General features: G+C 32.8%; 1 protein-coding gene across 18 annotated transcripts in view; it reads left to right on the top strand.

Moving 5' to 3' along the window:
• Positions 1-13,048, top strand: part of FER (FER tyrosine kinase) — a 622,960-nt gene that overhangs the window by 374,528 nt on the left and 235,384 nt on the right. For all 18 annotated transcript variants that reach the window (XM_004267438.3, XM_049707502.1, XM_033423747.2 and 15 more), the window contains one exon: positions 6,738-6,860. In XM_004267438.3, the coding sequence (XP_004267486.1) occupies positions 6,738-6,860 (123 nt within the window). The remainder of the gene's footprint in view (positions 1-6,737; positions 6,861-13,048) is intronic.

Genomic DNA, 13,048 nt, shown 5'->3' with positions numbered 1-13,048 from the left:
TGCATGCTGTGAACATTATGACTGATCAAGATGGATGCAGATACTTTAGATTTTTACATTTTTTACTACTCTAGCAGAGAATATCTGGTGTTTTAGCTAGTTCAAGCAAGGAGAACTGTACTTTTTATTGGACACTAATTACATTAATTTCATAAAGCCAGATATATTAAGCATAGCTAAGTGTCTGAATCTCAGTGTAATTCTAGTGTTATTTACTGACTTATTCCATAGTTACTAACCTGTTTATGGTGCTTGATGTAAAGCCATAGTTAGAGTTTGTACCTAAAACTGTTTATCTTTTGTCATAAATATTGACAGATTTTCATAGAGATTCAAATAGCATTGTTTCATTTGATAAGTTGATATATAATCAAATCCTTGCTTTTGTATAAGGTAAACAAAAAGAAGTGATAAAACAAAGTACTTCAGAAAAAAACTTTTTGTGCTATTATTAATAGGAAAATACCAATTCATATTTCTCTAATTTTATTTATCTGACACATATTTGCTAAAAACACATTTTGGCAGAGTATCATGTTATGCAGTGTAGGGAGGTGAAACTGAAAATGTATGGCCTACTGCTCGGTGAGCTTAAGACCTGCTAGGTGAGACATTAGTACAATTCATGAACAGAGAAACATTAAAGATGCAAATTTAAGGATAATTGAGCCAGACATTTGAATTAACATCTGGTGATGAATTTAAAAATCACAACATAGTAAATATTTTAAAATAAAACCTGGGGGAACATCCTCTACGTAATGGCATATCATCCTTTTTTATTCATTCATTTCAATCAAAAAATACTAATTGAGCAAGTATTCTATAGAGTCCAGGGATACGGGCCAATAAAACAAAAGTAGCACAGAAGTGGAGGCTGTGAGTAGTTACTATGTGAAATTGGGTAGCTCAGTGTATTGTATCATCAGTTCATTCAACAGATATCTATTGGATGTGTATCATGTGCTGAGTTTCACTTTAAAGTGATGGATGTAGTCTCTGAATGTACCAGACAGGTTTACTTTGTTTTTTTTGCCACAATCTCTAGGCTCTTTGAACTACCTTTTAAATTCATACTGTGGATCTTAAGAAAGACTAAGTGAAAGTATATACAGACCCAAAACTTGTTTGTATGACAATTCCAAGTTTGTGTTCTTATCCTTGTACAGTTAAGATTATTTTAACTGTTTTACTCCAGCCATTCAAAGGTTCAAGAGAAGGCAATACGTTCCTTGAAGTCAAAATGAAATCAGCATAAGATATCATTTTCTGTGCCCCAGACACACAATTAGGGACCTAGGAGACTTCCTTCTTAACAATAAAGCAAAGCCATTCCAAATCCTTATTAATTAGTTTCCAGGAAATACTAATTGAGTTAGTACTTTTAAGACCCAGAGATATAATGGTGGAGCTTACAGTCTAGTGGGGAGGCTCATGGTCATTCGTAAATCACACGCAATATATGTAATTATAAACTTTATTAAGTGCTGTAAAGATACACAGTGCTATGAACACTTTTAACTGGAAAACTTGAGGAAATTACGTTTGAGACAACATCTGAAGAATGAATGAAAGTTAACTAGGAAAAGCCTTACCAAAATGTTACTAATTTTATTCCTCAGATTCCCCAACAATCCTTCCTGTTTACTGGTTTAACTAGTAATATAACTAGTCAGTGTGCTTTTTTTATTTGAGAAAGCTAAAATTTATGTTTTACATTTTTATTGTTGGGTATTACCCAAAAAAGGAGTGTTCTAGCCTTTTGTTTTTATTCAGCTTATTCATCTTGGCCTCTTTCAGAAATGATTTTCCCTCTTTCCTTTTTATTTTTTTCTTATGCGTGCTTATCCTTGATGGTTTCTCAGGAGATCTTCTCAGATCTACTACTACTACTACTCAGATCTACTCAGATCTAATATTTCAAATTACACATTCATTGAATCCCCTTCTCATTTTTGTGTGGTTATTCTGTTCTGTCTGACTTCCTTGCATAATAATAGTCCTCTGAAAATATGTGTAGCAACAAAATCTGATTCTACTTTTTATTGTTTTTCATCTATATGCATGATTGATTCTTAAGTAGCACAGTGATAAATCAGGAATGAATTCTAGATATAGTGAATGTTTTAAAAACAAAAATATTGCATACTCTTAGTAAAAATTCAGAAATATGTATCACGGAACATGTGCTTCACAGTTAATACCCCCTTGCGGGCTCACTGTATATTCTTTGAGATCTTAAAAATATATTTTAATTGTGTGCAACTATGTAATTCTTATTTTACAAAGATTGATTCATAACATATTTTTTATTTATACTTCTTATTTTTTAATGATATATTACATGGTTTTTTTAAATGTAATACAAATGACTATCAACAAAATGATCTTCGTAGGAATTTGTAGAAATTTATTTTTTACTACTATTTTTTATTGCTTCTTTTGGAATTCACATAAGAGGTCATTAGTAGCTCCAAAGAGAAATCTCTTATTTGAAAGTTAATGTGGATTCTCTCTGTCACATTATTAGTAAAGCCATGTAGAAAAAATTTAAAAAGAATTCTCTATATGTGAACCCAACCTCAGGTCATCTGAACTATAAGAAATTTACACAGATTTGTACAAAGTCAAATGTAATATTCAGAATTTTGAATGTATCAAGAAACAAGTCCTCAACATTTTTGGTGAATGTATTCTTTTTTTATTTTTAATTGTAGTACAGTTGACTTCTAATATTACCTTTGTTCCAGGTGTACATCATAGTAATTTGATATTTGTGTACACTACAAAATGATCACCGTAAGTCGTTACCATCTGTCACTATACAAAGTTATTACAATATTATTGACTATATTCCCTATCCTGTACAATACATCCTCATGACTTATTTGTTGTTTAGCTAGAAATATGTACCTCTTAATCTCCCTTACCTATTTCTTTCATCCCTCTACCCTCTTCCCCTCTGGCAACCACCAATTTCTTCCCTGTATCTATGAGTCTGTTTCTATTTTGTTATGCTTGTTTGTTTTGTCTTTTAGATTCCACATATAATATTTATCTTTCTCTGACTTATTTCACTTAGCATGATACCCTCTAAATCCATCCATGTTGTCACAAATGGCAAGGTTTCATTCTTTTTTATGGCTGAGTAATATTGCATTGTGTGTGTGTGTGTATCTTGTTTTTTATGCATTCTTCTTTATCCATTCATCTATTGATGGACACTTAGGTCTCTTCCATACCTTGGTTATTGTAAATAATGCTGTAGTAAACATAGGGGTGCATGTATCTTTTCTAATTACTGTTTTTACTTTCTTCAGAAAAATACCAAGAAGTTGAATTACTGCATCATATGGTAGTTCTCTTTTTAGTTTTTTGAGGAAACTCCAAACTTTTTTCCATAGTGGCTGCACCAATTTACATTCCCACCAGCAGTGCATGAGGGTTCCGTGAATCTATTATTCTTGACCTTAGTTGCTTAGGTGAACTTTATAAGCAAACAGCCATAGCATCATTTTTAGATTCATTACATTATCTTCATCTTTAAGGAAGTGAATTAATTGGTTTTGCACTGTTTTAGGACTCAGAACTTCACTGATGTCAGAGGAATTGTTTTAAACAAATACTTGCTAGGAATCAGTTTCTCATTTTAGCCCATGAAGGAAGTACTGCTGCTTGTATTACTCACTGTATTAGTTCATCATGATTACTGTGTCAATGGCAGAAAACTACCTTTAGATTAAAAACTAGATATGTTCTTAAGAAAGAGAAACTGAAAATTCCTATTATTTTATTCTCTATTTCTCTAGTTATAAGAGGTATATTAGAAATTTATATAAGGCTTTATGACACTAGTGGCTGACTTTAAAATTTCATTCTGTGTGAACTTCATCTCATTACTTTTTATTAAACATTCTACAGGGGCATCTTGAGTTTGTGTGAGAACTTTCCAGTATTCCTTTCTATGTTAAGTTGTCTTACTTTAACTTTATAGTCATTTTATATGCATTGCATTTCATTTATTTCACACACTTTTATTTATCCAGGCAATATATGCCAGGCACTGTTCTTGACCAGAGGGATACTCAGATGAACAAAACAAAGATAAAAATTTATCATCTCATGAGCTTATATTCTAGAGGAGGAGATAGGCAATAAACAAGATACATAAGTAAAATATATGTGATGTTAGATAGTGATAAATTCTAAGGAGAAAAATTTAGTAAGGAAAAGGAGGTAAGAAGTTTAGCTGGGGTGAGAAAATGGATATTGGATGGCCTGAGTAGACCTCACTGAAAAGGTGACATTTGATGAAAGACTAGAAGGAAGTAAGGGAGTCATTACCCAAACGGCCATCCAAGGAACTATTTCAAGCAGCAAGTGTAAACTCCCTGAGGAGGGAATGTGTGTAGCGTGTTTATAAAACAAGAAGAAAATGAGTGTGGCTGGAGGGGACTGAGGGGGGATGGGGGATTTGGTAAGAGATGAGGTGACAGAGATGATAGAGGACAGATTAGAGGGCCCTAACGACCATGGTAAAGACTTAGGCTTTTATTCTGAGGGAGGTAAAAATTTTGTGCGAAATAATGGAATGGTCTGTTATAACAGGATTTCCTGGCTCTTTACTAAGAGACTGAAGAAAGACAGAGGGAGAAACTGTGTGTGTGTGTGCGTATGTGTGTTTGTGTATATATATACACACATACATATATACACACACACACACACACACATCATTGAGGAATAATATATAATAATAAGCAAATATAATTGTATATATGTAAAGTGTACATATACATATATACATATAACCATATGTATATGGTTATACATATACTTCGTATATATGTAAAGTGTACAACATGATGATTTGGTACACATTGTAGAATGATTGCCAAGATCAAGGTAATTAACACAACCATCATCCCACATAATTAACTCTTTTTTTGTGTGTGTGTGGGAATGTTAAATATCTACTCTCAGGAACTTTCAAGTATACAAGACCATATATTTGGTTCAGATATTACTGTTATTATTGCATGTTACACATCTATAACATTTTACCTTTCTTCATGTCTTATTTTCATATAAGAATGTCTTCTAGGATATTTGGTTATTTACAGGTAATCATTATTCCTTGAGAACATGTAATTTACACTTTTAAGTGTCCTTTGAAAATGTTTCTTATCATATATCCAGATTTGGAATTATTTTTGTAATCCAAGGTTTATTATTTGTATGATGACTTAATAATTGAGTGTGTACTGTATACTAAGCAGTGATTTGCATGTTAATACTTGTTCAGGCCTCACACTTTTTGTGTGAGGACGTCCAAATATTATTTCTGTTTTGAAATAAACTGAGGCATTGAGAGAAATTGCTCAGTGCATTGCACATCTAGTAATAGACTACTGTCCTTAGTGTGAAATATTCTTAAATATCTTTACTAATATATCATAGCAGGTCTGGCTGTTGTATGCAACAATTATCTAGTCAGTTTATTAACAACTGCCTTGAATTGACCCTTAACACAAACTGCCTTGAGTTGAACTATATAGTTAAGTGTTAAAATAAGCTAACGCATGTTTGTTCCTCACTTGATGAAATGAAAATATTCATTTACAAAGCTGTATATAAATTAGATTCTGATAAATTGAATCTAATTTTATATTATGGAAAAGGAAGTTCGTGTTTTTTTATCCTTTAACTGGGAAAATAATCTTCCAGTAATGTAAATAGTATCCAAATTTAGAGAGTTTTGAAATTTCTTATTTCTTAGCATAGAGTTTTCTTAAAATGGAGCATGTTTGTATCTGTATTTGTACACATCACCCGTATATATACAGGTGAATTCTTTGTGAACAATCAAATGGAAGCCTTTATTACATCACACTGTATTGTAACACTTTTTGCATTGAAAAACAGGCCCAATAAGATATTTTTTCTTTGCTAAACTTATTACCATCAATTCATCCCTATGATTACTGACCTACATGCCTGTTTGAAATATGAAGACAGAGAAAAGGGGTCTTGACAGAGTTTGGCAAAATGTTACTAACTTGATGTTTTGAAATCAAAAAGTGCTACGATTTGACTATGCTGATATATGCAGTTTTGTGTCTGCAGCATTTTATTTCTTTATCAAATATAAGTGAATGTGAATGACTATGTGGTTTTGGTGAAAGAATAATACATGAATAACCCCAGTGTAGAAAAACCAATCAATACTGTATTGATAAAAGGGAAATAAATGATCATCAGAGGTATCCTTAAAATACTTATTATTATATTGGATATACTTCCTCAACCTTTTGACATTATTTTTTATCTTGAAAATTTTATCAAATGGAACATATAAGCAAACATATATACACATATTTCTTGTTCCTTAACTTAAATGTATCCTATGCTTTATTTCCTTTGGTTATTATTTTAGCAAAATGCATTCCAGGTCTGTAAGTTTTTCTTTTTCGTCTTTTTTATTTTTTAGTAATCTGAATTATATTTATTCATTATGAAAATTAATTTCTTGATGCAAAGGTAAATTTTTTTAGCATGTTGGAATTTTTTTATTTTTACCATCGTAACCATTTTTAAGTATATAATAGTTCAGTAGTGTTCAGTATCTTCACATTGTTGTGCAATAATAGTTTTTCTTAAATGGAACTTTATTGATGAACGTAATGTTGCTGAAGCAATGTCTTCATATTTATTCTACTTTATTGTCCTTTCTCCAGAACATGTATCGTTTTGAAGGCACTGGGTTTTCAAATATCCCTCAACTTATAGACCATCACTATACAACAAAACAGGTCATCACTAAGAAATCAGGTGTAGTTCTGCTGAATCCTATTCCTAAGGTAGGTGCATATATTCACCTTTTTTTTTTGAGACTGCTTTGTGAGTTATTCCCCACAGTAAATAAAGTTCTTAGATTATTTATAGAAGTTTGGAAACAATTATAGTCAAAACATGGAATTTCCTTGGTTTTATTAAGATGGGAGATGGGTTACCTTTTTATTCAGTGTTTGCAAATGGCCTGTTTTTTTTCTTTTTCCTTCCCAGTTTTTCTTGAAAGACTGGAGGCCTTCCTTCACACTATAAGGTTCAGACTTTAAAGGCTCAGTTTATAAAAGATTCTGAGATGTAGAAGTCAAAGAAAATGTCCAGCAATCAAGAGTAAATTAGAATTTCAATTTGGGGTGTTAAGGTTACAATATATTATAAGACACTGGAATGTTTTAAAACTACACTACTCTTCACAAAGCCAGTAAATCATAACTTCACTATGTACAACCAGGTAGCTGGGCGAGAGATTGTTCTAGGTCATTTTTACCTCTAAGATATATCATAGAACAGATTGCTTTCATGAGCTTTAAGAGATTTGTGAGGTAGGGAATGGGTATGAGGCAGGTTTGTGTTTTTAAGGTAAAACATATGGAGCCTGGCCTGGGAGGAACAATGGAGCTGGGTTAACTTCTGAGCACTTTTAATGTTCCAGGAATTGGGTTGGGGTCAACAAAAGTCCCTTTCCTTTGGGGGCCGTCTCATGTGAAGAACAGTGTAGAAATAGGAAAGTCATAAAACCTGGTAGGTTAATATTTGCTGACTTGAGGTTTACATATCTAGGGATGACTTTTAATATGAAGCAAGTGTTATTCCCAAGAATGCTAGTATATAATCCAAATTCACCTAAAATTTAAAAAACTTTTAAAACTTAAAAAACAATTGTTATATTTCCCTTTGTTAGTCTGGAACATAGTGTCTATAGTTGTACTTGTATTATATTAGTCAGTCTTTATTGAGGGGCTGAGTTTTAACATTCTGCTCACAGAAGATTTTAACAGTCAGTTGCTAAATATTAATTCTGTGGCTAAGGAATTGTCCTTCTTGCATAATTTCCTAGAATTATGAGATGGGCTCATTCTTTGTTCATATTTTTCCAGTCACTTTTTTTTACGTTCAATTGCAAAAAAACCCTATAAAAATTCTCCTTTAGTCTGGAACAGGTTGTCATATTTTAACTCTAGAAAAAAAAAAAAAAAAAGGTCTATTAATGTTTTCTCTTTCATCAACGAATAACTGCTGCTGTTTTACAGAATTCTAAGAGTTCTTTTTTTTAGTTAAGGTCATCTATTCTCATGGCTTCATTTACTATTAATACATCAGTGACTTGCAAGTTTATATTTCCAGCTCAGATATATATCTTTCCCAAATCTAAAAATTTTCTACTTTTCACCTAAAACTGAGTTTATCACTTTTAAGTACAAAATTTGTTCTTCCTTTTTAATAAGTGGTACCACCAAATACCTAGCTGCTCAAACCATAAATCTGGGGGTCCTTTGACATCTCTTCACCACTGCCCTTCCTCCAGCACTTTAAGTGACAGGAGTTTTGTATACTTAATTGTACATGTGAAAGTTTGAACTCAATTCCAGTATATCCCAATATGAAGTAAAGTTCACTGCAGTGAAGATACTTTTTACCGCGTTAGGTTAATGAGATACACCTGAGTTTTCAGAGATAGTGACGTCTCATTTCACAAGCCAACCTAATATTTACATTGTCTCCTTGCTTAGCCAGGTCTAAACTGAGAGATCAAAGCCATAAAAGAGGCACATAAAAATGCTCATCTGGGCTTGGGTAGGAGCATATAATTGCAAATAAAGCTATATCCCTCATAATATAAAATTGTCCATGAAATGAGCTTAGATAAATGGAGTAGATTCTCTGGACTGTTACATAGCCAATTATTCTCTTTCTCCCAAACCCCCAGCACTGGCTGTGGAGCTGAATATCCCATCATTTTATAGCACTATCTATGAAAATAACTAAACTGAAAGCTATAGAAGATTAAGGGGCTACATATGATTGTTTTATGAGGTAGAAATTCGAAGTTAATCTAGCTATTAACCTGATCTAAAGTACTGATATTTGAAATATGCAAGTAATTATCTCAGTGTGTGGTAAATATTGGTATGCATTTGATTTAAAGAATCATATCACTCTTTTAAAAGAAAATCACAAAGCAGAGGTTATGAAAGTAGATAATTTTCAATTATGAGTGGAGAACAAATTGATATGGATGGTATTTTTTTTTTTTTTGGTGGTATTATCTGTTATGTATCTTCCTTTGGGAAGCGTTTGTACTCTTATAACTGGAATCTCTTTCTTGATTTAATTTGTGTAAGAAGTTAATGTCTTTGACCATATAATGTGCTGTAAAACATCTAATTTCCATCTTGCCAGACTTCAATTTTAGCCTACATAAAGAATGCTATTTTGGTCTCAATATAATTTCTGTTTATAGTAACTTACTTCTCTCTTTCCATTTATTTCTCTCTTACCCGTGAGAATGTATGTATAACATCATATGACTAACTAGAGGACACAGTGGCCAAGGGAGTCTCTTTCTTATCTCCAGAGGTACAGGAAACTACGCAATCTAAATTAGAGAAAGTATTTAACTTTCTCATGATAATAAAGCTAATGAGTGCCCTACCCACTCATGCCCACCCTCCACTGGCTGATTTCTCCTACACTACCTCCCAAAGCCTGTGTAAAGATATGGGAGTGAAGGTCATGTTGTACACGGGTTTTTGATCACTCATAATCATCATCTTTATAATTAGGAAACACTTTGGGATGCACAGGGCCTGTTCTTTATTTAGTTTAGTCTCTGTTCAAATGTCATTTCATCAGAGAGGCCTTTTCTGACTACCATGTGTGAAATAACACCTTACTTCCTTATGTTCCCCTCTTCTTAATTTCTCTTTGTTATGGTTATGTTTACCTGACATTATATTGTATTATGTATTTTTAGTTGTCTGTCTTCCCCCAAGAGAAATGTAAGTTCCATAACAGCTAGAATTACATTTAATAATCAGTGCAACTATATCTGCAGTACCTAGAACAGTGCTAGCCCCTAGTAGGTGTTCAGTAAATATTTTTTGAAGAATTTAATTTACTGACCAATTCCTAGAAGCCAGGTACTTCCAAGCTTTTTATATGCATTAACTGTATATATTCCTATGAAGTAAGTATTGTTATTAACCCCATTCAATTATAAATCAGGAACTGAAGCTTAAATGGTAAATGACTTGCACAAGATAACACAACTCTTAAGAGGCAGAGCTGGGATTCGAGCCCGTGTTCTTAACCATTATCTGTCTAGATTGTAGAGTCTAGATTTTAGACTTTAGAGAAAAAAAATGTTTATTTTAAGGAACATGGATGCGGGTTTAAGGGAAAAGAAGAGTCTTTGATTCCATAAAATGTCAAATTGAAAAAGTCTTTAACATAGCAAAATATAGGTCTCTGTAAAAGGTAAATTATTAAACAGTAATATCAGGTGACAGAGCTGGGATTTTAGGTAAAATATAGGACTTTGTAAGATATAGGTAAGGAAGACATCTAGTTCAACTTTAACATTTAAATGTTGCCTTGAAAATTTGTCTTTGTTAAGTTTAATATTTCTTCAGATTTAGCTGTTTAAAACATTTTTTTCTTTCTGAATGGAAGTTAAAGTTCATGATTAAATTCAGGCAAGTTAGGAGTGAGCTGCTAAGTTGAACCTTAGACAAATGACTTGCCTGCCAGCTTAAATCAAGTAATTGTGGCTTTTTAATCAGAATTTGGTATAGCATGCCAGAATATTAGAAACAGATTTTTGCGAGGAGAGTAAATCTTTCTGTGACTGAAACTAACTTGTCATTAGGTTCCTGATAACAGCATTCTTGATCAAACACATGCAAACAAAGAACAGTTTATGAGAGGAGAGCTTGAAGTTTCAGATCACTTAAAGACTATTCATTTTACTTTATACTTGAGTAATATAGTTACTTCTTCCAGTACTTACCAGATGACTTGTTTTTTATAAAAGGATGTAACTCAGGAAAAGTCAAATTTTCTCTGTGGATTTTGGAAACTGTAAAATACCATATACTTTCCTGTTTAAAAACTTCTTTTACAGGACAAATATATCAGAACAGAAGGCAAATTTGGAAGACTTTAAATTGTGAAAGAAGAAAAAAAATACATTTATTGAGTATATAGTCTGTTGATAACACTCCACTTCTATTATTATTATTTTTTTTTTTTTGCGGTACGCGGGCCTCTCACTGTTGTGGCCTCTCCTGTTGCGGAGCACAGGCTCCGGACGCGCAGGCTCAGCAGCCATGGCTCACGGGCCCAGCCGCTCCGCGGCATGTGGGATCTTCCCGGACCGGGGCACGAACCCGTGTCCCCTGCATCGGCAGGCGGACTCTCAACCACTGCGCCACCAGGGAAGCCCCCACTTCTATTATTTTAAAAATATTTTCAACAACTGTGAACTGAGTAGTATTATTATCCCCATTATTAGGTGAGGAAACTCGGAGGTTGTAATGAACCTAAGCCACATTTCTCGTAAATTTCAGAGTCGTGACCTGAAAATGATTCTGTTCTGTTCATCATCTTTTTACTACAACCCCAGCTAGCATAAATTTTAATCTATAGTCTTAGTAACGTCAGTAGTGTTCAAGAACAATTGTTTTCTGTATTTCGGTATTCTAGCAGTATGTAACAGTGAACTTGACAGTTATGATCCCATCCCATATGAAACTTAGTCTAACAAGAACTATAATAGCATGTTGTGCTAAGGGAAATACAGAAAATACTTGAATGTTTAGCCTTCATTTAGCATAGTTTGGGAAGTCAAATTAAACTTGGATTTTAGGCTTGTTCCATTTAATAAAATAAAAGAACCTTGTTATAGCACATAAAATACATAGACTGACTTTCAGTTTTTTATCTCAAACTTTACCAGCAGATAATTGTGAAGAGGAGCAATGTTGGTCTCAAAAAATTAATGGACCTTGGAGACCACTAATGTTTCTTCTTATGTGATCTCTCAAAGGTATTTCATGCTTAAGTCTTCCTCAGACTTTCTCAAATATCATAATATTTTTAGTCTGAGGAGCCAAGTTTTTTGGGAGATATGAACATTCTTCTTATCCATCCTGTAAATAGATGAAGGATGACGGGATTAGGCAGATGGTGCCCAAGTGGTTAAAAGAAAAGTCATTGGACTTTTTTTAATGCAGATTGAAAGATAGGATTTGGTATTTACTGCACAAACATTGCCTGAAGTGTATCATTTCATCATTTTAAAGTATTTACAAAATCTTCTATATATGTATGGATGCTGGGAAACATAGAAATATACAAGAAAATATATAAGAGGATCTCTGGTATGAACAGGGTTGCATAACTTAACATTATTTCCTTGTTCCCTGTTGGAGACCATAGAACAATAACAAAAGAACAACAACAACAAAATTAAAAATCTATAAACTGCATTTTTCATGAAACTAGGAACTGTATATTATCCACAGACTTAAAAGTACATGTTTAGGTAGCCAAAAGCAACTTAGATTGGGCAGAAGTTGTGTAGCACAAAGTTAAGAAAAGACGTGATCAAAGAACCAAGTTGCTGTAGATCTTACCAAGCTCCAGCAAAAATACCTGTTGAAAGGGAGGAATTTACCCTAGATTTCTATATTCCTTGCTTGCATCAATGAATGCAGGACATGTGTGGGGAAAATACAGTTTTATATATAGCTTAAGTGATGCGGATGAAACTGCCCTTGGAGGAAAATTCAGAGCCTTAAAAGCTTAACATGGACAAAACAAAGAGAATGAAATAAATGAGTTAAGCATCCAACTCAAAAAATTAGGAGAAAAATCCACAGTTAAATAAAAGGAAAGAAGAAAGAAACTAACAAAGGTAAAAGCATAAAGAAATGAATTAGAAAACGGGAAAACAAAATATATATAATAATTGCTTTTTAAGAGATCAACAGAAAATTAAAATACTTGCTAATCTATTCATGAAAACCCATACCACAAGGGGCACATACCATAATCTCTTTAATATATAAAGAACCTCTAGAAATTAATAAAATAAAGACAATCAAATAGCAAAATTGGCAATGGGCATGAGTGGATAGTTCAAAAAATAAAAATACAAATGGCTTTTAAAATATGACATGATTACATTACTCAGTAG

Source organism: Orcinus orca, chromosome 3 (assembly GCF_937001465.1).
Source record: "Orcinus orca chromosome 3, mOrcOrc1.1, whole genome shotgun sequence".
Lineage (NCBI taxonomy): Eukaryota > Metazoa > Chordata > Mammalia > Artiodactyla > Delphinidae > Orcinus > Orcinus orca.
The sequence above is the reverse complement of the archived record's forward strand: the minus strand, read 5'-3'. Positions and strand labels throughout refer to the sequence as shown.